We start from the raw sequence: 26112 nt of genomic DNA on the forward strand, positions 1-26112 counted from the left end.
ACGTCGTTGAAAGTGGAGAGTTGTAGCACTTGTTTGTCCAGGGTTGAATGTACCGCCCTTGTACCGAAAGCCTCCCCTTCTCTAGCCTTCCAGAATCCAAGGACAGTCGGTCCAGCTGCCGCGTCAGGTCGTCGCCCTCGCCTCGTAACCCTTTTGCTGCCTCTTGAGATACCTGTCTCATAATATCCTGGAGATCCGCCGGCCGGCTTGGGGTTCGTTTTCAGTCTTTCAGTTCAGAGTAGCAGCAATTTGCCATTGCAGCTTTGCGTTGCACCGGGTTTTAAAACCACATTTACAGCCGTTCCTTGTTCTTAACCCAGGTATTGACCCAATCAGCAATTGAGCCCCGGAGTCTCAGTGAATCAATCTCAACCACACATTGAGGGAACCATCTCACCATGGACGTCCACCTTTTCGTATACGACCTCTCGCAGGGGCTGGCGCGGCAGATGTCGGCCAGTCTGTTGGGCTTCCAGCTGGACGCTGTCTACCACACGTCGATCAAGCTCCAGGGCCGCGAGTACGTCTACGACGGCAACATTGTCGCTATCCAGCCCGGCACCTCGCATCTCGGCCGCCCCATGCAGGAGATCTACCTTGGCCGCACAGAACGTATGCCCTTGCCAGCCCTCACTAGTCGGTGGTAGATGGTTATGAATATGCTGACGATAGGCGCCCAAGTGCCCATGGATGTCATTGAGGAGTATATGGACTCGCTCCGCGAGATTTACACAGTCGAGGTGAGCTGTGGCCCGAGAGTCGGCTGGGCTGAGCGTTGGCATTGACTGAGGTGTTGTCGGCAGGCATACGACCTCTGGAGACACAACTGCAACAACTTCTCCAACGACCTTTCGACCTTTTTGCTGGGCAAGGGAATCCCCGGCCACATCACCAACATGCCACAGGCAGTGCTGTACGTTCGCACGACAAAAGCACACAGACACACACTGACAGACCAACAGCGATTCCCCCTTTGGCCAGATGCTGCTGCCCATGCTCAACCAGCAGATATCGGCCAAGAAGCGCGCCGGCGGCATTCTCGGCATCCAGGACCAAACCCCGGGCAGCTCCGTGAAGCCGCAGTCCCAGCTGCACCGCCACGAGGGCAAAGTGCACAACGTCTCCAGCGCTGCAGGGCTCGACGCATTGCTGGGCAAGTTCCAGAGGACCTGCGCCGTCGTCTTCTTCACCTCGGCCACCTGCGCCCCCTGCAAGGCCGTCTACCCTCTCTACGACGAGCTAGCCGCCGAGATTGGCGACAAGGGCGCCCTGATCAAGGTCGACATATCCAAGGCGTTCGACGTCGGCAGCCGGTACTCGGTGTCGAGCACGCCCACTTTCATCACGTTCCTCAAGGGCCAGGAGGAGAACCGCTGGGTCGGGGCGGACCCGAGCAAGCTGCGCGGCAACGTGCAGCTGCTGGTGCAGATGGCGTGGCCGCGGCACCCGCACCAGTCCCTCCGCCTGCCGACACTCGCAAACCCCGGCGCCAAGCCCGTCATCTTCGAAAAGGCCCCGCCGCTGGCCAAGCTGCTGGCCAAGATGGGCCCCGCCGCCGCCGAGCACCCGGCAGTGCAGGGCGTCAAGCACTTCGTCGAGGCCCGGGCCAGGGACGGGCCCGCCGAGGCCACACTGCCGGACATGGCCGGGTTCACAAAATTCATCCGCGAGGCGGTCGGCACCAGCAGTAGCAACAGCCTGCCCACCGACGTCCTCTTCACCGCCGTCGACCTGCTGCGGTGCGGGCTGGTCGACGCGCGCTTCAGCGGCTACCTCGCCGAGGACGACGCGGACCACGCCACGGTGCTCGCGGTCCTCAGCCGCGTGAATGGGCTCCCCGACGGCGGCGGCTGCCCGTACGCGCTGCGGCTCGTGACGCTGCAGATGGCGTGCAACCTCTTCTCGAGCCCGCTGTACCCGGACCAGATCCTTGGCCACGACGGGCTGCGCGCCGCGGCCACGCAGCTGGTATCGACAAGCTTCCTCGACGACGGCCACAGCAGCGTGCGCGTGGCGGCGGCATCGCTCTTATTCAATATGGCGCTCGCCAACAGCCGCCAGCGCCGCGACGGCGGGCCCGGGAATGTGCTGCCAGAGAGCGACCAGGTCGAGCTCGCGGCGTCGGCGCTCGAGGCCGTCGCGCAGGAGTCCGCCTCGGCCGAGGCCCTCGAGGGCACGCTGCTCGCGCTAGGTCTGCTAGCGTACCGCCTGCCCCTCGACGGCGAGCTCGCCGCGCTGCTGCGCACCATGGACGCCCAGGACGTGGTGCTCGCCAAGAAGAAGGACTTTCCCGACATGGCCCTCGTGGCCGAGATTGGGAGTGAGCTGTTTGGCAAGGGCCTGGCGCGATCGGGATAGAGCGCTGGTGTGAATGTGGTGTGGTTAATAGGGCTGCGGGACTTGGCTTGGCGTTTGGGTGGCATGAAGAGGGTGGGACAGCGGGTTTTGGCTTTTTGGCAAGTATATACACCTGTAGATGGTCACGTCACGGGGACAGGACAGAGGGTTTGCCTTGGATACGTCTCCTTTCTTATATTTTATTTATTTCTCGTCTTTCTTGTTTTCCGCTCGTGTTCGACGAGGCGCATTTAGAGGGCGCGTTGTGTTTATCAAGTTACCTAGACACCTCACCTGCCTGTTTTGAGGCCTGCACTTGAAAGATACCGTAGTATTCCAGCGTCGGCTTTATTTATTTTTATTTTTGTTCTTTATTTTTATTCTTTATTTTTATTCTTTATTTTTTTTATTTATATTTTATATTTTACTCTTTTTTCCCCCCATGACTGTTCAACTCAGTTGCAGAGTTTAGCCGTTGTTGTTGCAGTGGCGTGAGGTGGTGTTGTGGCTGACAGCGAGTGCCTGCAGGGCGGGTGCACGTTGCACGCGGGACGAGCCTTAGCCAGGGTGTGAGGGGCTTGGCGTGGGTTTCTCCGTGGCAACTGCCCCCTGCCGTGTAAACACTAAACAGTCGCTTGCAAGGTTGCCACGGATCAAGCCAGCAAACCGATTGGCGCCAGCGTCCACCAAACAAGGAAACTAAGCTACACTAGGGTGAACAAGGGCAAGAGCCGTCGACGAGTCGGGTGGCTGACCGAGTAGAAAAACATACGGACTATTATTCGGGGGCATGTTCCGCAACCTCACGCAGCGCTTCCACGACCTCCTCGCCGACGTCCATGACTCTCTGACTGCAACTGCCCTCGAGCCGCGTCTGATGCCGATGCCGAAGACGATGCCGATGACGATGCCGATCCCGATGACGATGCCCAGCCTCCAGGGGCCAGCCGCCCAGCGCGGTGTCCGCTCCAGCGCCTCGACGCCCTCGCTGCGGTCCCGCGACGGCACCGTGCCGAACCACGCCCGCCTCGATGCCGGCGGCAATGTGCGCGTCGTCGTGAGGGTGCGCGCCTTTCTGCCTCGAGGTATGTGTTGACGTGGTTATTATCAGTTGTCTTTTTGTCGCGGCTGACTGACCCCCCCGCCTCCAACAGAAATCGCCCGCAGTGCCCAATGCCTCATCCGCATGGACCCCCTCTCGCAGCGCACCACGCTCGTGGCGCCCGGCGACGGCGATGCGGACCCGGCCAACGCCAGGGCGCGCGCGCGCAAGGCGACCGTCGAGGACAAGTCGTTCACGTTCGACAATAGCTTCTGGAGCCACGACACGGACGACGAGCACTACGCGACACAGGAGGACGTCTACGACAGCCTCGGCGAGGAGTTCCTCGACCACAACTTCGAGGGCTACCACACGTGCATCTTCGCGTACGGGCAGACGGGGTCGGGCAAGTCGTACAGCATGATGGGCACGGCGGACCAGCCGGGGCTGATCCCGCGCACCTGCCAGGACCTGTTTGAGCGCATCGCCGCCGCCCACGACGAGACGCCCAACATCAGCTACAACGTGCGCGTCAGCTACTTCGAGGTCTACAACGAGCACGTGCGCGACCTGCTCGCCGCCCCGCCGGCCCCCTCCCAGGCCCCCTACTACCTCAAGATCCGCGAGTCGCCGACCGAGGGCCCCTACGTCAAGGACCTGACCGACGTGCCCGTGCGCTCGCTCGACGAGATCCTGCGCCACATGCGGAAGGGCGACCAGAGCCGCACCACGGCGAGCACCAAGATGAACGACACGAGCAGCCGCAGCCATGCCGTTTTCACCATCATGCTCAAGCAGATCCACCACGACCTCGACACGGACGAGACCACGGAGCGCAGCAGCCGCATCCGCCTTGTCGACCTGGCCGGCAGCGAGCGCGCAAAGTCGACCGAGGCCACGGGCCAGCGCCTGCGCGAGGGCAGCAACATCAACCGCTCCCTGACAACGCTGGGCCGCGTCATCGCCGCCCTGGCCGACCCCAAGAAGACCCCGTCCAAGAAGGGGCCGGGCTCATCGTCGGTTGTGCCCTACCGCGACAGCATCCTCACGTGGCTGCTCAAGGACTCGCTGGGCGGCAACAGCAAGACGGCCATGATCGCGTGCATCGCGCCGAGTGACTACGACGAGACACTCTCGACGCTGCGGTACGCCGACCAGGCCAAGCGCATCCGCACGCGGGCGGTCGTCAACCAGGACAGCATCAGCACGGCGGAGCGCGACGCGCAGATCGCGGCCATGGCCGACGAGATCCGCGCGCTGCAGCTTGTTGTGGGTGACAGCCGCCGCCGCGAGAAGGACGCGCGCGAGGCCGAGGAGCGCCTCGAGGACTACCAGGCGCGCGTGCGCGGCCTGCAGCAGCTCATGGACGAGCGCTCGCTCGTCGCCGAGGGCAAGATCCGCTCGCTGCAGACCGAGAACGAGGCCCTGCGCCTGCACCTCAAGCTCGCCCTCGAGAGCCTCAAGAACCCCATCCCTGTCGTCACGGTGCGCGAGGTTGACGATGGCGTTGCGCCTAACGCTGGCGTTGAAGAAGAGGACGGCGATGACGACGTCACGGCTACCAAAAAACAGATCTACCGCGACAGGATGCTGCTCTCCCCGAAGCGCCAACACCATCAGACTCCAGACGAAGACAAGGAAAACCACACACCAAAGGGCCACCGCCACTCACTCCACCACCTCTCCCCTGACAAAGACCAAGACCAAGACGACGGCTACGCCTCTGGCGGCGACAACTCAGATTACACCGACACAGAAGAAGCACCGAACCACTACGAAGCCGGCGCTGATGACATGCACGAGCAGATGCAGGTGCTGCTGCGCGACCTCGACATGTTCCGCCGCAAGATTGGCGACGACAAGTCGCGTTTCTTTCTCGCTGCTGCTGCTGACCCAAAGAGCCTTAAACCTCACCACCAAAGTGGTAATACCGGTAGTGGTAACAAGGAGTCTCTTACTGCTGCGGCCGCTGTGGCCATCTCGGGCGGGGCGCTGGCGAGGAGGAGGAATCCGCTTGGCGAGAGGAGTAATATCATATGATGTCTCGGCGGGGGGGGGGGTGTGGGGGTGGTTTTCTTGTCTGTCTGTCTGTCTGTCTGTCTGGTTTGGTTTGGTTTGGTTTGGCGCCGTGTTTTATTTTCTGCACAGAACTGCTGGGTGTTTGTGGTTCTAGAGCCAACGGAAGAGCGGGCTTTTCTTTTCTTCTTTTTTTTTTCTTTTTTTCGGATCATGACGTGCCATGATATGACTATCACGCGCGCAACCAAGAGTCACATCTCTTTCTTGTTTGGCGGCTGGGCGGGCGTTCAGGGGCGATGCGGCGTGGGTTGATCGGGGTTGACGAACGGGCGGGCGGTGCGACTGTCACATATTTGCCATTACGGGGATGGAGGGAGCCACGAATCAGTTATTTTCTTGTCATGTTCATTTTTTACCGTGGCCGAAGACAAATCCATAGACGGGCCTAGGCGGCCCATACTTCGGGGAGGGAAATATCAACGGGTATGCGGGCAGGCAGGCAGTTTATTATTGTACTGTACATGTGCTGTCCCGCCTCCCAACTCCCGTTCAAGTCTAGAACCGATATCATGAATAGTTCCCTTCTCGTCCCCACAATTCCTTAACCCATTTTCCATCCATCCATGCGAATCCCAAGATTGCAAGTTCCAATGCCCTCTGAAAATGAAAATAGCAAACAGCTCAAGATCGCTCGGGGTATATCCACCCAAATGACAGATGCCGCGCAAATGCAATAGACCACCCAAGTCAAGCCACCCACCCAGCCACTCATGCAGACCGTACCGAACCAGAACCAGAACCAGAACCATTTGTCTAACCCCTTGGCCCGAGTAAACCCCCCATCCATTTTAACAAAGGAAAGCCTCATAGCAAAGGAAAGACGTTGTAGCAAAAGAGGCCGCAATGTATCTAGGTCGTCTCCATCCACCCCAAACGCCGTAATTTTATGCCGCCATGTGAGCCGAAACATACGAGCCGATGTATGTACCAAGTTTTAAAGACTAAGAAATCCCGATATGTATAGGAGGTGTTGCTCATTCGATTACCCTCCGCTGGCTTCCCGTGCTGCTGAGTCCTACTCAGAAACCTCTTCGATCAGCCTGCGCTTGTTCTCTGACTGCTCGTAGCCTGGCTCAGATCTCTTGATGACCTTGATCTTGACCCGTCGCGAGCTGGAGGACGTGTCAGACCCGGAGGTGTATGGGCGGGTTGGTATGGCACCATCGGCGCTGGTGCTGGTGCTGGTGCTAGAATCGGTGCCGCTGCCGATCGTGCCCCCCGAATGGACAGGCGCAGAGATGGACGACGTGGGGCGTTTTGGTACCTTCAATTTGATGATGGGGATGGTGCCAGATTGGGAGGACCTTGCCGATGAGGAGGCTGAGGACGAAGACGAAGAGGGCGATGACCGCGGATCACGGAGTCGAATGACTCTCGAGGGAGACGTAGACGATGGCCGGCACTGCTTCTGGTCAGGCGTCGGCGCGCGAGAGTTATCGGCGCCGCTGCTGCTACTGCTGCTACTGCTGCTGCTGCTGCTGCTGCTGCTCGGCACCTTGATCTTGATGATGCGTCTTTGGCCGCCCGAACTGCTGCTGCTCTGGCTGGACGTTGAGAGAGTTGGCGAACTTGGAACGGCAATTTGTCCGAGCGCATCGAACGGGTCTGGACCTGCTGTCGGGTTGACCTTCTTCACCATCTTGCGCTGGCGAATGTCAAATGACTGGAGAGTGGGGGGCGGATACGAATACTGAATCCGCAGCTTGTTGGGCGGGCTTCTGTCTTCAGGCCCCGACATTGCGCCTGCCTTCCGCTTCTTCGTCTTGGCTCGGAGGCTGTCGGTAGTCGAAGTAGACGCGTCGCTCTCGTTGCCGGAGTCGGACTCTTCGGACTCGCCATTGCTCTTGTCTGCGTCGCTTGCTCCACTGCTTCCGCTGGAGCTCCGATCGTCGTCGTCGTCGTCGTCGTCATCGCCCGACGGCTTGAACGGGCGGCCGCCCGGGAGAACGATGCGTCGAGCATGGCGACGCCGTTGGGTTTCGACCAGACCGGCATAAACATCCATCTCGATGTGGGGCTGCTGCTGGGCCGTCGTGTCGCCCAGCTCAAACCCGACACCGTTGGGGCTGTTGGCCAGCAGCGTCTCTGTCTCAAGGTTGGCGCGAGCAAGCTGGCCCAAGAATTCGGGCAAGTGGCGCAAGAGGCCAGAGTCTCGGAGGCCGAGAGCATCGACGCGCATGATGGGCTTGGTCTTGAGGTCGCTGCGCGGCTGGCGGGGCCTCAGATCGACGATTTCGTCCAGCTCGTCGGGCGAGGCTAGAGTTGGCTCGGTAAACTCGGGAAACGCCTCCGAGTTCATGACCTTGCGCTCAACGCGGCGGAGATGGCGGGGGCTGGCGTTTTCAGGCGCCGCTTGGTTGGATAGTTCCATGTCTCTCGGCATGGCCGCTAGAGTCAAACGCAAATATGCTAAAGTATAATGTAAGTCACAGCGTTGCGACCGGCGGGCGGGAGGAGGGGGAAGAGTTAGTTAGTCATACCTTTGACGTTGAGGTTGAAGAGATTTGGAAATGCCTTGATCAAGGCTATGGCTCGCCGGGAAGCGTATGGGTATCCCCGATAGTACTTTTCGGACCACTTTCTGGCCTTGGCTGTCAGTATTGGAAGCGTTTCTTCGTCCTCGTAGTTGAAGTATGCGAGGGCGATATCGACACCCTCGCGAAGGAGAACGAGTTCAGCGCGCCGAGACGAGGAGGTTTCGGCGTGAGGCCACTGGGGCTGGACTCTCGCCGCCACAGAGACTGCCATGGCAGTCGGGAGGCTGGTATAGGTAGAGAGGTAGAAAAAGAAGCCGAAAGCGCAACCACAATTGTATGTAGGCAGGATACAGCCAAAGAAATAAGAGGGTGTTGGTTCAGATGAACCCGATGCGAAGTTGATGGAAGAGGACGGTGCGAGGTTCGGGTGTGATGAGAAAGGAATGAAATAGAAAGAAGAAATGAGGAAGAGGGAAGCCAAGTTAAAGAAGTGGAAGAAGCACCAAAAAGTGAAAGTGAAAGTGAAATAATAGTCAAGGCATACCTTGGGCAGAAGTTGAGGGGGCAGGCGAGCTGTTCAAAGTCAGAAGACAGCTCAGACAGCTGATGGCCAGAGGTGAGCGGTGGCCGGCACGATTGGGTAGGCTGATAGGCTGGGTCACCAGAGCCAGAGACAACAAAAACAAGCTACGGCGGTGCCCAATGCCAGCTGTCAAGCGTTTCGGAGGCTTAACGTAGGTAGGCTAATTCTATCGTTCGGCGGGTGAGGTCCCACGTCCGGGGTAGCGACCTGAGGCTAGGTGGGGTGGGGAGATGCCCCCGGCGTTGTCCTTGTTGTGTAAGAGGTAGGGCGATCGATCCAGAAAGCACAGTTACGTGGTCGTGGTCGTCTGTGGCCGCCACGAAGAGGGCAGGCCTGGGTTGGCCAGTAAAAGAAGCAGAGCCGCTGTCCAGTCAGGTCAGGGGCCGAGAGTGGTGAGAGTGAGCGAGGGAGTGGTTGTGTTGGGTCGCGAGTGCGAGGATGGAAATTGAAGAATTGGAGAGCTAGGCGATTAGCGTTGGACAAGCTTCGGTTAGATTAAAGCTTAATGAAGAAAAGAGCACGTCGACAATGGAGACGGCGCACAACGGGCGCATGGAGAGAAATAAGGTAGAGAGTCTCTGGATAGGATGGAGGTTGAGAAGAGAAACACGGTGCTGTCTGTAGGTGATCCTAGGTCAGGTAAGGGTAGGTAGCCTGAAGATGCGGGCCGCTCCCAAACAGATGGGACTCAAGCAGAAGCAGACGTAGAAGCACAAGCACAAGCACAAGCAGAGTCAAAGCCGTCGGCGTGTAGTTGTGCCCTAGTTGCCGTTGTCGTTGTGGTTGTTAGGTTGGTGGTTGCGTTGCCCTGTGTGCGAAAGCGTTTCGTGTTGTTGTGCGTGCATCTGTTGCGTTTACCTTCCCACCTCTGCTGCATCGCCCAACGGTATGGATCCAAAGATTTGGAAGGTTATCTCCCATACCTTGGTTAGTCGTTACTGAACTTTTGACTTTCTCAGCAAAGGCGTCCCATGGAGCTGGTCGAGCATAAGGTTCGAACTGTCGGAACAGAAGCTTGGGGATCCAGTGCGTTTTGTCTCCACATGATCGCCCCAAGCGAGCCGACTCCATCCGGAAGTTAGCCACCGTACGGAAGTAGCTAACTCGTGCCTTCCCGGCTCTACCCCATGTCCCACCGACAATCATAAATGCCCGTTTTAGTAATAGTGGGAGCTTGCGTCGAGTACCCAGGTACCGAATATCGCAGAGTCAATACGTAAATTCAGCCATGATGTGCACAAACTTGATTTACAGACACAGAGGAACAGCCAGGGAAAATAAGAAACACACAAGAAACAGCAGAGAGGGCAGAGGGCGGGCGGGCAGGGCAGGGAAGGCGACCAAGGTCGTGGCCGTCCGTGAAATGCATGTTGACAATCGAAGAGGCGTCCAACCAACAAGGGAAATGATACAAGCCCCAGAACTTAATAGGCCATCCAGTGTAGCCAGCCAGCCATGCCATCCCTTCCAGCCCTGCTAGGTGTCGTGGGAGACAAAGCTTCAACTGCCCAACCTGCCCCGGTCGGCCTCCCGAATCCCAAACCCCCATGGAGAAAGATACGTAGGTACTTACCGTAGGCAAGGCGGTATTCCGTAGCTTCGTTGGGTTTCTCGACTGCGACCTTCACCCTTCGCAGTTCGCGCTGGCTAGCGGGAGCGGCGGCTACTTGCTACTTATCTTCGCGACTTGCCTGAGGTAGGAACTCAAAAATGGCAGGGCGAGCGCCTGAAAGCGCCAATAACCCGTGGAAGCTAACTGTTGGCTAACAATTCAAGGTTGCCAAGACTCAACCCGCAGCCAGTCTCGACAAGCGCAGCTGACGGGTAGCTGGGGAATAGGACCCCACTGTGCTGCCAGCATGGTGGATGGCTGCCCGCCTCGCCTCGCCTGCCCCTCCACAGGTCACAAGCCGCCCGCGAGGTGTCGACATCGTGGGCATCTCGCATGACGTGGACCGCCGACGCGCATATGGGATCGGGTGTGCTAGAAGTTGGGTGCTGCTGCCGCTGCCCACTGCCGCTGCCGAACTTGACGTGCATTTCTTTTTTCCTTTTTTCCTTTTTTTTGGGAAGTTGAAACAATCCACGCGAGGATTTGTTCAGAAATGTTCCTGGCCTCTAAACCTGGTCCCTCTTGTTTCAGCGTTTCACCCGATACACCCCAGTGCGGGGCAGAATACCCCCTTTTGTAGTCGGCGGGGGGGCCCTCAGCTCACTCACCTCGCCTACGCAGGACACCACACCGCACGCACCTCACCACACCGGACGCCATCAGTGGAGGTCTCGACTGTTAGGCCAGCCAGGGCAGTGATGCCTGGGCGCCTCGTCGCTTCCGTGACCGCCGAGCGCTGCCGGAGTCAAGGTGTGCACTGTGATAGGAGCCCGGCATGCTGGTAATGGAAGCGCTCGGTGTCCCTACCATTATTGCCCACCTCAGCTGGACTCTGGAGGTGTAGGCTCTGTCTCTGCCGTTAGTGGCTGCGACAGACACTGTGTGACAAGCACTCTGAAGCGCCAATTCTAGCCCCTCACTCCTCCTTTGTTGCACCTCATCTAATAATCCGCGGAGGCTACCTTACCTTGTCTTCCACTCGGATGGAAAAGTGACTGGTGACAACTTGGACCTGTCTTTCTTTTTCTCTCAAGCTCAATCCAGACTTTTGCTCGTCCGTCTTCCATCACCACTCTGCCCTGTGCTGTGCCGTCCATCCGATCCCGTCTCTTATTCAATCCCCAAGACCGCCACAACCACTAGCCCTCCGGGTCAGGCTCTTTGTGCCTCCACCGTCGTGCCATTCGCGCCGTTGAAACGCTTGGGAGACATCCTGACGTCCAGAAAAGGGGAGGGGGGACAAACAAAGACCTTTTGCCGACCGCCGCTCTTCTTTGCCACCAGCCTGCCTTGACCTTGACTTCACTTGACAGCGTCTCTCGACCCAGACCCAGACCCAGACCCAGACCCAGACCTAGACCTAGACACCGAAAACGACTCCCTCGCCTCATCCTGCCCAGCCCAGTTCCCAGTGCCGCCCGCCCTACGCTGTGCTCCGTACCTTGCGCTACGCCTCGCGGACCGGCTTACCACACCGCACCCCCTTGGCCGGCTCCTTATCTCCGTCCCTGGATCCTACGCGGAACGCGCACCCGCACCGCACCGCACCGCACGCGCATCAGCCGCCAGTCAGCCACGATGGCGATGCGACCGTCTCTCCCTCTCTTCACGCGCGGCTTGTCATCACTGTCGCAGAGCTCCGACCCCAACTCGCCCAGCGTCAGCTCGCCCGCCGAGCAGCGCGACGATGCGAAGCGCAACTTCCTCAAGGCCATGCGCCCGCTGCCCACCCAGCACTACTGGAACGTCTACTTTGACCGCCAGCAGAAGGACCCGGCCCAGAAGCCCGACGAAGGCGGCCAGTACCAGGTGAAGCTCGAGCAGCTCGGCACCCAGATCGAGAGCGTGCAGGACTTTTGGCGCTACAACAACAACACCCCCGTCGACCAGATCAGGATGCGCGAGTCCATCTATCTCTTCAAGTCGGGCTTCAAGCCCATCTGGGAGGACCGCCGCAACATCACCGGCGGCAGCTGGACTTTTCGCGTGCAAAAGTCAGCCGGGCCTGACATCTGGACCCGCGTGCAGCTGCTAGCCGTTGGCGAGAAGCTGCAAACGGCCTTGGAAGATGGTATATCACCCTCCCCCACTCTCTTCACTGCCTCTGAGAACAATCAAGCTGACTAGTTGCTATTGCAGGCGACCAGATCTGCGGCGTGGGCCTGTCGGTGCGGTTCAACTCGCATCTCATCTCCATCTGGCACCGCGACTCGTCCAAGCAAAAGTCGATTGACGGCATCCTCAAATGCGTGCTGGACGAGCTGCCGCAGGAGCTGCAGCCCAAGCCCGAGAACTACTTCTACAAGAAGCACGCCGACCACGCCGGCTTCAAGGCGCCCCCCGAGCTGCAGGCCGTGCTGGACTCACAGCGCGCCCGCGATGCTGCCGCCAAGGCCAAGGCCGACGCCGATGCCGCCGCCGCCGCCGAGCAGCTCCCCACTCCCCAGGAGCTGGTCGCACCCGCCATCATCGAAACGCCCCCGTCGGGAGGGCAATGAGATTAGAGATAAAATACCGCTCGAGAGGTGGTATGATGGGATATGTGAATGGAATTTAGGGAGGGGGTATATATATACATACCTATATAAGAAACGGGACGCCGAAGAAGCGGGCCCGAAAAAGACGCGCTAACAAAGCGCCACCCCAAGCTATGAGAATGGGGCAATCTAGTACTCAACATCACATCTAAAAAGGGGGTCAAAAGATCAGGTCACTGCAAAAAGGAGTATCTTCTTCGCATGTTTTCTCCCGTTTTGCATATCTCTTGGCGTTGGACACTGACAAGCTCAAATCTTGTATCGTAAGCTTCTGTAACCAGGTCCCGAGAAAGAAAGGCAGGCAGGCAGAGCCAGAGCGCCCTTGAGAGTGGTGAAGTACGTGTTTAGATTGGGGGGGAGCCCCCCCTATTCTCCGTTACTCACCTTCCGCTCAGGATTTGCGGATGGGAGCTTTTCTAGTTAGCCTTGAAAACACCGCAGGTAGTTCACAATAAGAAATAAATAAACGAACGGAAAATAAAAGAAGCAAGAAAAAGGAAGAAAAGGGCCCTGTCACATTTTTCTCACTACCCAACATTACTCATATTATTGTTCCCGGTAACAGGCTTATGTGAAAAAGTCATGATTCGGGCAGTCAATCAGTCAGTCAGTCAGTCAGTCAGTCAGTCAGCCTGGCATGATGACCATGGCATCTGGTAGTTAGTTTTCTCTACCAGGGATGCATGTGCAGATAGATAGGTAGAGAGCATGGCGCGCCAAGAGGTAGGTTGCATGATGTATTTATTGTACTGCAAGTAGTCTCGTCGCTCGCTCGCCTTCAACATACCGTAGGTCGGTACCTACCTAGGTAGTAGGGTAGTCTCAACCATGACGCGACCGAACAAACAGGGAGGGTGATAAACACAAGCAAAGCAAATGAAACGAAACAAACAAAACTAGCATGAGAACTTCATTTACCCCCCCCCTACACATCCTTTTTCCCGTCTTTTGACGGTAGAGTACGTATCGCACAAAACAAATTGAGACTACAAGACTGGAAACGACGAGCCACACACGACCTGGCTCTGCGTCATTGAAGAGGAATGGATTATGTCTCTCTCCCCCACTCTCTTTCTTTCCGGGGAATGGATTGCAGGTTGAATCTGAGATTCTACCCCATCACACACTGCGCCGCTTCCTGTTCGCTCGGCACTTCCCCCCTCACCCACACTCCAAATCATGCCGTTTCAATAAAATACATTTTCTGGGTGCCCCATCTCTTCTCTGACTTTACGCCTCAGTCTTGCCTGCGCACATCGAGGGGTAATACCCCCCCGCCGCCGCCCAGGAATTTGGTTTCTTAATGATGAGGCGGCGGGCCGTGCGTGCGGACGCGGACGCGGGTTTGGATTATGTGTAGTGTCTCGAATCGAAACTCGAGCCGTTAATGACAGCCTGGAAGGGGGAGGCCGATCCTACTGTAGGCTCTTGACTGTTGTCCCAGGTCTCGGGTCTGGCTATCCCATTATTGCGGCACGCCCCTTATCGGTGGCGGGTTCCAGGGCTGTTGAGAGGAACATCCATGGGCTGGCGACTTTGCAGACCCTTTGATCGTTGTATGGATTACCCGTGGGTCAAGCAGCACGGCCGCTAGATTGCTCCTAGTGGGGCTCATGGTGCTCGCCGTCCGGTTTTCATCCCGTCGCGCTGCCACGTGAGCACGTAATATAGTCTCCGCCGTTGGCAGCAAGACATGCATGATACATAGACGTATAAGATATATGCGAATGCGCGAACATGAATATTTTTTTCAGCAGGGCTGCCATCACCTCCAGACGCCGGCGCGGCGCATGACGTTGTCGAACTCGTCCTTCTTGACGCCGCGGCCGATGCCGGCGCCGCCGTTGGCCTCGAGGATCATGTCGCGCAGCAGGTCTTCGCTGATGTCGTCCTCACGCAGCACGACAGCCACGCGCTTGAGGTGGGCCATGGTGATAGCGGGGGCGTCGGCGGCGCCGCCGGCGAACAGGGCGAAGGCCTCGTCGACCTCGCGCGCGTGCTCCTCGCTCGTGTGCTCGCGCGCATGCAGCTTGAGAGCGCACACGGCCACGAACGACGCGTACGTCGCGAAGCCCTCGTCGTCGGGGTCCAGCACCGCTGTGAACTGGGACAGCTCGGCCCTGTCGCTGGGCGGGATGCCGAGGGCGCTGCGGGGAGGGGTGGTCAGAGGCATGCTGCGCGGAAATGGAGAGGTAGGGCAGATGCACATACATCATAGCGCGGCGCACGTCGCCAATGGGAATGACGCCCTCCTTCTCTCCGTCCATGGGCTCGGCGAAGAGGCCAAAGGCCTCCTTGATCTCAACCTCCTCTGCGGCGGTGATGTTGTTCTCTTTGGCAAGCTTGGACACGCGTGGTTTGGGGGCTGCCGATGACGCGCCGGCGTCGGCAGCCGTTGCGGGTTGGCGTCGTTTGGCAGGCTTCACGTACACAGGTGTCAGTAGTTGCGCGAGAATGGCCTTTGGAGAGGGAATCGGGCCTCACCATTTCTGCAGCTGTCTTTGTGGCTCCTCGCCTGCCGGCCTCAATCACGCACCGTCTACGGAGCAGTCCTTGGCCGCTTGGGCAGCAGCGCAAGAGATCCTGGCCAAGCTATAGAGCGCAGGCTGGTTGGATATTGTATCTTTGCGATGTGGGTCGCGAGCGAGAGACTGGAAGCTTGTTCGGGGGGCGGTGGGGTGGCCTCGTGTGGATGTGGACACTAGAAGCTAGACACTAGAAGCTAGTATGTACGGGCCCGCAGGGATATTAATTGGGTCCGCGATAAAGGCAGCGCCTGGTCACGTGGTCGCAAATTCTCAGCCTGGATCCAGAGCCTATAAAATCTGTGCCGAGAATTATTCCTCTTTCCTACTTAAAATTTTACCAGTTGGGAACTCACCAACCCAACAACAGCTAGCACCGGCGAGGAAGACCACCAAGTGGCCAATGGCTCAAGATTCAGCATCTGGCCATTCATCATAGGAGCAGTTGGATTTTCTGCCCACCCTCCCGCTTGTCCTTCCAGATCCCTTTCAGGGGGGTCGGAACATTGAGAAGCAACGGGAAGGGCTCGAAAGGGTACAACCAAACAGGCCTCGATAAGAGAGGAAGTCCTTAATCGGGCTGAACAACTCTTTGGGCCTGTGAGCCTCTCCTTTGTCTTTCTATATTATCCTCCCATCCCCCCAATTGCCCCTTGCCCCTCGCCTTCGGGCAGCTTCATCATTTATGCTAGAGCTCGCCACCTACCCAAAACATAACCCAGGGCGGCAGAGTGTGGACATTGAAGCGAGATTGAAAAAACAACCCTGCCGATGTTCTTCGCATTTGGCACGGTTCCGACTAGCTTACGCTTCGCCTGGACTTTTTTTTCTCAATAGTCCTGGCGGTATGGGGCTTGTGGAGACATTGAATTATCCCCCTTTTTTTCTTGTTTTGGTTGATGAATTGCTGCCATACCGGCAGTACTCTGCTCCTCTAGAAATAATGGAGTTCTTATTCCCTCCACTCTTGTTACTTGGTGTGTCCTGTATCTCTGCGTGCTTGATTCTGGTGTTTGCTTGCCAGTTGATTAGATGAGCTATAATAAGCGCTACGGCGATTGCTCCATGGTCGAGAGTGATGCTGCTGATGTTACCGCCGGCGAGGATTCTCACCATTGCCTTAGCTGCCACGTATGTACGATGGCTACACGACCAAGGACTGAACAAGACACGTCTTCCCGAAAGAGAACCAGGCCCGGGCACCTCGACGAGACAACACTCAAGCATTTAAGATATGTATGTGCATACAACCAACACGCCCCGGCAGCACCCCATCATCTACATACATAGCAAGCTATCGTCGTCGCCTGTATCAAGCTAGCAAGCAAACAGTGAAATGGCCATAGCTCCGCTGGGAGAGCGTCAGACTGAAGCCTCGACTTCACTCATCGTATCTGAAGGTCATGTTTTCGAGCCACATTGGCCACATTTACCTCGCAATGCAGCTTGGGATCGGGAATCCCGGTTTCTCTTTTTCTTTCTTTCTTGGTGCCGCCTGCTTGCCATGAACTTGCGTTGGTTGATTGAGACTGAGTGATAGACGGTTGCAGTGTTTTGCACGTTATCCCATTCCCTTTTCTTTCCCAGGTTGTCGAATCTCGAGTCACGGTAGGGTGTGCGATATGGTCAAGGACAGGGAGTTGATTGGTATTTGCATTTGTATTTGTACAGTTATCCAGCCAGCCAGCCAGCAACTGCCTCCGCCCGGCCGGAAGGAACAAGGCCTCAGACTACAGGTTGGACTTTCCAAGAGAACGAGCAGGCATTTCTTCTTCTCTGCAGCCACACCAAAGACATCAACCCTCGGGCTTTATACGCAAAGATGATTTGCAGCATTACGCGCCTCCTATGTCCGATGTGGGACGGGTCCTGATCACCTACTTGAAATTGTTTTTCAGCTCCCTGAGCTTGGTCATGATGGCCACCGGCTCCGTCTCGCCCGTCACCTTTTGGATTTTCGGGTCCTGCGGTCTCATGAAGACATTGTGTTCCTAAGGGGTGCGTGGTCAGCATGACCGATGACTTGAAAGCTTCAACTTCACGGTGGCAAGAGACAACAAACCTTCTCATCGCCAATGGTAAACTTCCCCTGCGTCTCCTCGTTTCCGTCGGCAAAGGCGCTCAGCGCCTTGACGGCCTCGCTCTGGAGAACCGACAGGGCAAACTTTACGTTGGACTTGGTGTACTCGTGGCCGGGCTGCGTGGATAAGCAGCATGAGTTAGTATACACATCCGAGCCTAGCATTGTCGGTTGTCAAGAGACGTTCAGACTAAAACTCACAAAGACTCGAGTGTCGTCGGGCAGAGAAGCGAGCGTCACGTTGAGCGCCTTGTGCATCTCCTCGCCGTTGCCCTCAAAGAACTTGCCACAGCCTGGGAGGAGCAACGCGGCCTCAGCAAAACAACACAGCGGCGGTAACAGGTAACATGTCCCACGGGACAGAGGAACAAGGGAGGGGGCAACATACCGCCGTGGAACAGCGTGTCCCCGGTAAAGACGACCTTGTCGTCGCTGTCCTGCATGAACCAGCAGATGCTGTCCTGGGTGTGGCAGGGCGTGTGCAGTGCCGTGACGGCGATGCTGCCGATGTTGAACGTGTCGCCGTGCTTGGGCGTCTTGGTCACCTGCTGGCAGTCCTTGCCGCCGATGATCTCGAGGGGTTTACCTGCCAGCTCGGCGAGCTGAGACACGAGAGCCCGGCGTGGTCAGCAGGAGTGATTACCTCCCTTCGGGGATTGGCGCCCCAACGGCAAGAAAGACAGAGGGGACCACAGAGTAATGTTGGTTGCGACTCACGAGGTCTTTGTTCCCGCCGGCATGGTCCCAGTGGCTAGGCAGAAAGAGGTCAGTCAGCCGTCAGCCAGCCTTGCTGCACAGAAGAGCAGACACGACGTACTGGTGCGTGTTGACAATGGCCGTCAGGTTGATTGTGCCGTCCTGTATGGCCTTTTTGAGAACGGGGGCAACTCTATCCGACACCGACCACGCGATGTTCAGCGAGTTGCGATTGCTCTGGTGGAACACACAGGGGCAACATACTCGGACGGGTGTGCCGGATCAATAATAACAGCATCCTTGGACTTGTCATCGACGACCAGGTAGGCGTAGTTGTCGCTAGAGCCCACCCCTAATTATTCCGGACACGGCAAGGCAGTGAGTATCAGCGCCGGCAAGGCTGGGCCCACCCAGGCCGAAGGTCGACAGAGAGAACTTATGAACAAACATACACATGGGGATCGACTGGATATGCATTGCGCGGATTACAGCAGGCTTTGGTCGGGGAACGAGATGTTAGCACCCTGCAGAGATTGAGAGTAGGCAACACTGTAAATTTATAGCACCTGACGATAGCGGACGAGAGGACACTGGGAATAGAGTGAGAATGAGAATAAAAATGGGGGTCCACTTACAATTCGTGCGGGGGCGGTGCTATGAGTTTGAGGCCGTCGTGTTGGAATAAAGAGACACCTTCGGGCAGCCAGGGCATTCATCTGGAACAGAATACCCAAGGTAAGGTAAGGTATGTGTGCGTCGAGAGCGGCGATGAGGGGAGACAGACACAAGTCGTATTAGTCAGGCCGGTCCGGATCGGATCGTGGATGGCGTCTGCACTGCGGAGTACTTATGCAAGTAAAGAGCGAGATCCCATGGTATGGTGCGGTTGCGTGGGTGACGTTATTGGTGCACAGTGCACCACATCCACCACCCCCTGTATGTCTGGCAGCCAGGCACGTGATAGCCCTGTTCATCAACAACACCGACACTATCAAAAAACAGGCGGCGTCATACATAGCTAGATATCTATATCCATGGCTGAGGTATACCGGCGGCGTATCAAGGGAGACAAAATATGCCAACAAGAGACAATGTAATATCTTCACTCAGACCACCCCGATGGGCTTGGGCACCCAGTCATCTTCCTCGTACAGTGACCAGCTCGGCAGCGGCGGCCCCTTGGGATGCGGCGACGAAGCTGATCGCTCCATGTGCTCTTCTTGCATCGGCCCAGAGTCCATCTCCTGCCGCTCTCCCACTTCTTTGATCTCCTGCCATGTCCTGCCCAGCTCAGCTCTCACGCGCTCAATGTCTCGCGAGAGGTCACGGCCGTGGTCGAGCTTCATGCCACTTGGCGGCGTCGTTTCCGTCGACCCCGTGGCAGCAGCAGCAGCAGCAGCAGCAGCAGCAGGCCTAGCTTCCAGCAGTTCCCGCGCAAGCAGAACCGACCTCCGCAGGACCCTACTGTCGGTCGTGCTATCCGTGATCGAGTCCAGCGTGGTCAGCACCTCGGCTTCGTTGAGCCTCTGGATGTCCGCCAGCAGGGCCGCCCTCGTAGAGTCCTGCTCCGGCGCCGTCTCGAGATACCGCATGAGCAAGCCGCGGCATTTGCTGTCAGAAGAAGTGACCGGTCGGCTGCTACTACTCCTGCTGCTATTATCATCTGACAACGACACAGCAGCGGCGGCGGCAGGCTCGGGCAGCAGCAGCAGCAGGTGTTTCCAGTAGTAGTCCCAGATCCAGTCGAGGGCCTGTCTCGCGGCGGCGCGCAGGCGCGTCAGTGACGGCAGCTGCTCGTGCGTCGCCTGGTGGCGCAGCTCGACAAACGTCGCCGGCAGCCCCACGCTCTTGGCCACCCCGTACATGGACATTTTGCGCTGCTTATCTTGGTGGCTGTCCAGGAGGCCCGTGACGAAGCTGGCGGGGATGGGTTAGTTGGAGCAGCAAACCAACACCAACATGAACAAGGTTGACATAGTGAAAACATACCGACTGAACGCGGCCGAGTACGCCGCCCGCACCGCGTAGCTGCTCGACGAAAGCGCCGACCCCGACCGAGAGCCCGACACCGACACGGGCCCCCCGCCAGCCAGCCAGTCGTCCGCCGCTGCCGCCGGCGATGCCACAAGCTGCTGGTCGCCGAGGATGGCGGCCGTCAGGAGCGCCGTCGACTCGACCATGTGCGGGCAGTTGCCGCGGTGCATCCACACCGACACGCGGGCCACGGCGCGCTGCTGGTTTTGCTGCTGTTCGGTATGGGCGTCGCCATTCTGTGGCGGTATTGTTTGTCGTTGTTGGCTATCGTCGTCGTCGTTGTTGCGGTTGGGGTAAAACTGTCGCCGGACCGCCAGCAGCTCCCCCCGCTCGCGCCACGGCGTGAATATGTATTGCACCATGTCTTTTCCCACTTGGGGTTGAAGTTTGAGCTTTGAGCCCCCCTCCAAAAAAAAAAAAAAAAAAAGCAACTATTTTCTTTTTTTTCACGGGCAGATTTCCCCAATGGACGTTGCTATTTTGGGCCGGCTTCTAACGTGCTTGGGTCGATTTAAGATTTGAAGCCACTGCAAACAAGATTTTGGGTTTGGGGAGTTTGATGAATCTGAGGGTTGCGCGGGCGGCAACTGAAAAATTTTGAAGCGAGTTTGGCAGGCGACATGGAAATGGTGTTTAGGCGTATTCATTCACAGATTCGCATTACCCACACCAGTAGACCAGGTGCTCTGTTTTTTTCGTTGAATCCACTTTCCTCTCGGGCTAGATGCAATCTCTCAAGTCACAAGTCTTTTATCTATATCAAGGTCTGACATGTAGAGGTACAGTCTCAAAAACAAACTCGATAGATCCGGCCGGACTTAACCCAAGTCCTTCACTGTTTGGGAAATCCGTTTCTTTCTACTGGTGCTTTAATTAGGCAAGTAGGTACGGTCCCTTAACTAAATGACTCTTGCAATTCAGGATGCGTCATTTCTTGTTGTTTCTTGTTTGTTGTTTCTTGTTTGTTGTTTCAGCACGCTTTAGTATATATAAAAAATACACTTCGAGCCTAAAACGGTGCAACCGCTTGGATCTTCGCCAACGCTAAGGATTTCAAGACGTATGCTTTTACCACACGTTTTGCAGACCCTGGCAAAATTTCAACCCACAACCACGTGTGCTGCCCCACAACTCCACAGTCCCCCACATCCGGAGCTTTTGAGCTAACGTGCTTACCTAAGCGGTAACACCAAGATAACATTGCCCCTATTTACAAAGTTCGCTTTGCAGGACAGACAGAAGATGTGATTCCACAACAATGGTTCTTCAAGATATAGAATCAAGAACAGCGTATTGAGTTTAGGTGTCTCTTTGGGTCTACCAACTACCAAATACTTTTTAAGAATTAATATCGACACTTTCCCTGGCAAGCAAACTGCCGAATAGGGCCACGTCTTGAGACGGAAACCTCTGGGGGTGTTGACTAAGGCGCCACCAGCCCAGTCGCTGTCCCGTAAAAGAAAACCCCGGGTATCTAGTTTTATTCCAGTTGCCTGTGCCACATATATCCCAAGCGCCAGTCCTTGTCCGTTGAAATCATTTTATGTCGTAATAATCGTACACCATCCCCCTTAAAGAAAGGCTCGAACGTGTCTGGTTTGGGCATCATGCCTTATTCGTCCTGTTCGTCGTCATCTGCATCGTCCTCACTCTCTACGTCCTCGTCGTCACTTGCGGGAGGCTCCCAGGCATCCTCAAGCTTAAGACCCTTCCCAGTCGGCTCTGGATACGAGCCAGCGCCCCCGAGTAGCGAGAAGATGGTCGACCTATGGAGGTCCAGAATCGGGTTCGTGGCTGTCTTGTCCGGAGCATCATAAAGTCCCATGCCGTACAGAATCTCGCCTTCCGATTCATCATCTTCGAGAGGTTGGTAAGGAATGGAGTCCTCCGTGGCCAATTTCGTCTCCACCTTCTGGGCTTGAACAAAATCCTCGGGCGTTGGCGGAGCAGTATCCCTGTCGAAGCCACCTCGAGCTGCAAAAGATTCCCAGTCCAAGGTGCCATCCACCACCCTCGGCCCAGGCCGGCACGCAGTCTCCGACATCGCGCCTTCGGATTCGCGACTCGAGACGTAGGCTGGCGGAAACGTCGGCGCTTGCTGGATAGGAAACGCCCGGTTGATGGGTGAGCATACCTGCTGCGAACCAAAGCTTGAATATGGTAGAGACAGCGGCGAGAAGTTCAACGACGGTGACGTGTAGCCGGAATAGGGCATGGGTGTTGGCGGCAGTTGCTGCACATTTGAAATCGTTTCCCCGTCGCCGTAGTGCTGGTATGGATAGTACATATTCGTCTGGATGGGGTAAAGCTGTTGATGTTGTTGCTGCTGCTGCTGCTGCTGTGGCGGCTGCCGCGGTGGGTATTGCGAGCTTGGATGCCAGCTGACGGGGCGGGCCTGTTTCCTTTCTTGCTCGAAAAGCGGCCCGTTCTGCGTCTCCGAAGTTGGAGTGGGTAGGTAGTGCATATCAAAGGCATGCTGTGGCGGGAGGCGACCCTGAAGACCCTCGCCGATAAATGTCTTCCTCCGTGACTGCAAGATGGCAGAGTGAGGACTGTTGTTTGCACTCCCGGGCTTGGTTATTCTCATCGGGTGGCCCGCCCGCTGGCTTCCAGACGCCGATCCTCTCGAGTGACGCCTCGAACTGACGGCGGCAAGTTGCCGGGAGAAATCGTCGAACATGGTGTTGACTGTGAAGCCTGCGTTTGTGGGAGGCGGACCGACCATGTTGGTGTGAAGGAAGGACGGCATCATCTTGATGGCGACGACAAGATATGCTGCGGTGGCGAAGACATGGGGAGTGTGAAGAGGAAGGATAGGATATATAAGGCAAAGGAGGCTGCTAGGTACCGAGCTCTGTGCGGTAGTCTAGGGAGGTAAGGTAGCTGGCTTGACTCGGGAGTTGAGAAGCGGGTGCGTCAGGGGGAGGGCGAGGATAACAATATGGGGACGGCACACAAGAGGGACGCCGTTGATGTGGAGTCCGAGGCAATGTATGTCTGACCAGGAGAGAAGATTCTGATGAAGGTAAATCCAACCCAGTTTGGGTAGCTGGAGGAGCCATGATGGCGGCGTGCGTGGAGAGAGAGATAGACAATAATAAGAAAGTATGGGCCGTTTTGGCATGCTTGTCTGGTCTGGTGTGGGCGAGAATGCAAGTCGACGGGCGGGAGCTTGTCCTTGGCCTCCTTGTCATTCCTTAGCTTAGCTTTGATGGCCTGCGTCATACGGACGCGCAGGGATTGTTTAGCCTGCCTGACCTCGGCGAGGGTCTGAGAGGGTTTCGGCCTCTCTGTGTCGTGTGCAATGTGCATACCATACCATACCTTACCTACATGGGAGCTGCAAGGCCGAAAGGTGGTATGGGATGGGATGAAATGGGATGGAGATGGGCGGATAAGGAAGCAGCGTTCAATGTTAGCTGAGGAAGGGTCCAGTCTGGGCAGGGTTACAGGGGTGTGGGGGGGGACCACCCGGGGGAGGGGGGAGAGCAAAAAAAAAATACCAAAGACAAACCAAACCACATTCCATCCTCGCCGCGGGCCGTGGGCTGCTTGAGGCAGGATGCCGGGGGGGGCGTTGGTGGTGGGCGGTCAAGCGGAGCATTGAGGCGGAAGGGAGCAGCATCGCTAGCGCACTGTAGTGTCTTCTCTTGGGAGGAGGTGCCGCCGACGGCTCACTGGAGACGGCGCTAGCGTAGTGTGGAGAATAAGGTGCCAAGTGAGTGCTGAGTGCTGAGTGCTTGGTGCATCAGTACGTACCTCTGCTCCGTAGTGGCCATACGTAGTATACATTAAAGTGGATACATGCAGGGCCGAGCAGGTACCTGCCCTCCACCATTCCACCTCTCGCCAAATGCTGGGTGGCACTCCGTACCTTGTTCTGTATTCCGCTCTCCGTCCTGCCCGGCCAGGAAGTGTTCGAACTTGGGTGGTGGAAGGGGAGGGTAGGCCGGTCGTGTCTCGGCGGGCAAAGAAAGGCAAGGTACCTTGCCGTCTTAGGTACGCAAATTGCCTGAGGTACTGTGTACGAACAGGTCGGAGACCGAGAGGACTGTCGCGGGCGGACAATCCCTGTGCCCTTTGTTCCATTTCTCAGGAAGCCAAACCAAGCACCGGCGACGCTGCGCCAAAGGAGCGCTGAGAAGGCAGATCCCCCGGCCCTCTGGTCGGGCGGGTGGGCGGCTGAGAGAAACAGGAACAGTGAGGTGGTGAGTGGAGGCACGGCGGAGCTTCGTATGGCACCTAAGGAAGGAAGGTACCTTACGAAGCAGGTGACACCACGCAGGAGACTAAACATTGAAGATGAGGTACGGAATACGTCTCGGGTGGCGCAAGAACACACCTGAGAAGGCAGTATGGTAAGTACCGAATACCTCCGCACAAGTACGGGCAGCAGGACTGGACTAAGCCCGGGCAGTGGCACGCCCAAGCAACAAAAAAGCAAACCAAGACCTGGCGTACGCTGGGCCAGCCCAGCCTAGGTCCGGTTCCGAAGGGAAGATTGGACGGAAAAAAGTTTAGACCTCCTGTCCGCCTGCAACGGGCCTAGTAGTGTAGGTACCTACCTAAGGTAGGTACCCTGGTAAGAACCTGGAAGGTAGTGCGTAAGGTAGTTTGAGTGTGCCAAGGCGCCCACCATTGGTATTCTTGTGTGCAGGTGGGTGGTCCAAGGGAGGGGGAGTTGAATGAATGGGGTCGCAGGCGCCGATGCGCCATGGCTGAGGTGTGGCGCGTCCTGTGCAAAAGTGCTTTGGCTCATTCTCATTGCCTTCCGGTGGATGGTCAGGGAAGGGAAGACAAATGGAAAGGGGGAGGCCAGGCCGCTCGGTTCCAGGCGACATGGGGCTACCGGCTTGGGATGGAATGGGAGAAGCCCTGCCTGTGTGTCCAAAGTGGTGTGTGTGCCGGGCTGTCGAGGTACCCACCTTGGGAATTTGGCGCAAAAAAGTACTTTTAGGTTGGGTGGGCTGCTGAGATTTCTCCCTCAAAAATCCCATAGATGGATCTGCTGTTTGCCGTGTGTTGCCCACCCGCGCGCCCTCCTGGCACTGCTTGCTTGCTTGCTGGCTGGCGGGCTAGGTGGGTCCCCTCTGCGCTTCGCCTGTGTGTGGGACGGCGGCTTGCGTCCCACGCAGATGCTCGCCATCGCTCGCACGCACGAGACGCCGGGGGGCGTGTGCGAGCTGGGGTGAGAGCTGGGGTGAGCTGGGGAGGCACCGAGAGGATTCCGAGACGGGACTGTGTGTTCCGTCAACCTCCAAGTCCAACCCGCAGGCAATTGAAATGTAGTGGCGCTACTCCAGTAGGCAGAAGGGAGGGGGGGGGGTGGCCCAAGAGAGGCCAGCTGTTTCGAGAGGTTCCAATTCTACACGCGGCGCGACTCACGGGTCGAAACAGCGAAATGGGCGCTCCCCTCAATCTGGGCTCCACCGATGTAGAAAGAAAAAAAAGGAAAAGCCGTCGCTGCATGCACACCCGCCCTGGTCGTTCGTTTGTTGCGCGGAGGTTTCGACTCTCGAAATATTGCCCTGCCCTGCCTGGCCACGCCGCCACGCCACACCTTCCAGCTTGCAGCAGCAACCCAGGCCACGGCCGCAATCGGGAACACTTGCCAGAATGCCATGCCACCACGGCTTTGGAGCCACACTCTCGCCCACGGACACGAAAACTGGCCGCCGGCAGCGTTGTTCTTGTCATGTCAACCTGCCCCCGATTCGGAAGCTTTGAACATGCACATGTTCGTGTTCGCGTCTGCAGTGCCCACCTCAGGCTCTTGTCCAGTTTCCCGTTCAAACGCGACATACCGGTACAGTACATGAACCAAAGTGGCCACTTGCTTGCTGTATTGGATCGGATTATGGATTTTCAGCCGGTAACCTGACTGCCCTGGTTAGGTTGGCTGGCCTACTAGTGAACCATGGTTCGCCATGTTTAGACTTGTTTGGTGTCAGGTGGCTGGGGCAGCGATCGTCCATTCCTGATCTCAGAGTCCCTTCCACAATAAAACCCCAACAGCCGTGCGCGGCCGGCTCTCAAGCTGCGGCGAAGATTTGCGGAACACCTTACTGACCTCCCAAAAGGAAAGATTCCTTTCCTGATCTCCTCGTCAC

General features: G+C 57.1%; 7 protein-coding genes across 7 annotated transcripts; 3 read left to right on the forward strand and 4 right to left on the reverse strand.

Annotated features, from left to right (window-relative positions):
• Positions 1-398: 398 nt before the first annotated feature.
• On the forward strand, positions 399-2358 carry B0T26DRAFT_672684 (PUL domain-containing protein; the record flags this gene model as incomplete). Its single annotated transcript, XM_060439491.1, has 4 exons — positions 399-612; positions 673-740; positions 804-913; positions 963-2358. The coding sequence occupies 4 exons, from the start codon at positions 399-401 to the stop codon at positions 2356-2358; spliced, it is 1788 nt and encodes a 595-aa protein (XP_060300948.1).
• A 423-nt stretch (positions 2359-2781) lies between these two features.
• On the forward strand, positions 2782-5419 carry B0T26DRAFT_767215 (P-loop containing nucleoside triphosphate hydrolase protein; the record flags this gene model as incomplete). The annotated part of the gene is made up of 2 exons (XM_060446484.1): positions 2782-3422; positions 3492-5419. Exons 1-2 carry the CDS (start codon positions 3128-3130, stop codon positions 5417-5419), a joined length of 2223 nt encoding a protein of 740 aa, XP_060300949.1. The 5' UTR covers positions 2782-3127.
• A 1054-nt stretch (positions 5420-6473) lies between these two features.
• On the reverse strand, positions 6474-8206 carry B0T26DRAFT_638554 (uncharacterized protein; the record flags this gene model as incomplete). The annotated part of the gene is made up of 2 exons (XM_060437048.1): positions 6474-7867; positions 7939-8206. The coding sequence occupies 2 exons, from the start codon at positions 8204-8206 to the stop codon at positions 6474-6476; spliced, it is 1662 nt and encodes a 553-aa protein (XP_060300950.1).
• A 3508-nt stretch (positions 8207-11714) lies between these two features.
• Positions 11715-12628, forward strand: B0T26DRAFT_638106 (eukaryotic translation initiation factor 4E-4; the record flags this gene model as incomplete). Its single annotated transcript, XM_060436997.1, has 2 exons — positions 11715-12201; positions 12270-12628. 2 exons carry the CDS (start codon positions 11715-11717, stop codon positions 12626-12628), a joined length of 846 nt encoding a protein of 281 aa, XP_060300951.1.
• Positions 12629-14432: 1804 nt separating this feature from the next.
• B0T26DRAFT_640274 (Las1-like-domain-containing protein) lies at positions 14433-20364 on the reverse strand (the record flags this gene model as incomplete). Its single annotated transcript, XM_060437219.1, has 14 exons — positions 14433-14814; positions 14879-15087; positions 16118-16121; positions 17074-17183; positions 17255-17389; positions 17474-17565; positions 17661-17874; positions 18104-18161; positions 18233-18320; positions 18950-18956; positions 19081-19209; positions 19429-19885; positions 19958-19996; positions 20042-20364. 14 exons carry the CDS (start codon positions 20362-20364, stop codon positions 14433-14435), a joined length of 2247 nt encoding a protein of 748 aa, XP_060300952.1.
• Positions 20365-21614: 1250 nt separating this feature from the next.
• B0T26DRAFT_748372 (uncharacterized protein) lies at positions 21615-22727 on the reverse strand (the record flags this gene model as incomplete). Its single annotated transcript, XM_060444955.1, has 1 exon — positions 21615-22727. One exon carries the CDS (start codon positions 22725-22727, stop codon positions 21615-21617), a length of 1113 nt encoding a protein of 370 aa, XP_060300953.1.
• A 1628-nt stretch (positions 22728-24355) lies between these two features.
• B0T26DRAFT_157982 (uncharacterized protein) lies at positions 24356-24904 on the reverse strand. Its single transcript, XM_060433490.1, has one exon. The coding sequence runs from the start codon at positions 24841-24843 to the stop codon at positions 24568-24570; it is 276 nt and encodes a 91-aa protein (XP_060300954.1). The 5' UTR covers positions 24844-24904; the 3' UTR covers positions 24356-24567.
• Between the last annotated feature and the right edge of the window lie 1208 nt (positions 24905-26112).

Source organism: Lasiosphaeria miniovina, assembly GCF_030549165.1.
Source record: "Lasiosphaeria miniovina strain SMH2392-1A chromosome Unknown B0T26scaffold_2, whole genome shotgun sequence".
In the NCBI taxonomy this organism is placed as follows: domain Eukaryota; kingdom Fungi; phylum Ascomycota; class Sordariomycetes; order Sordariales; family Lasiosphaeriaceae; genus Lasiosphaeria; species Lasiosphaeria miniovina.

Excerpts from the sequence above, each read along its gene's own strand:
- B0T26DRAFT_157982 (XM_060433490.1), bottom strand. The coding sequence starts at position 24,843 with ATGTCGCCTGGAACCGAGCGGCCTGGCCTCCCCCTTTCCATTTGTCTT.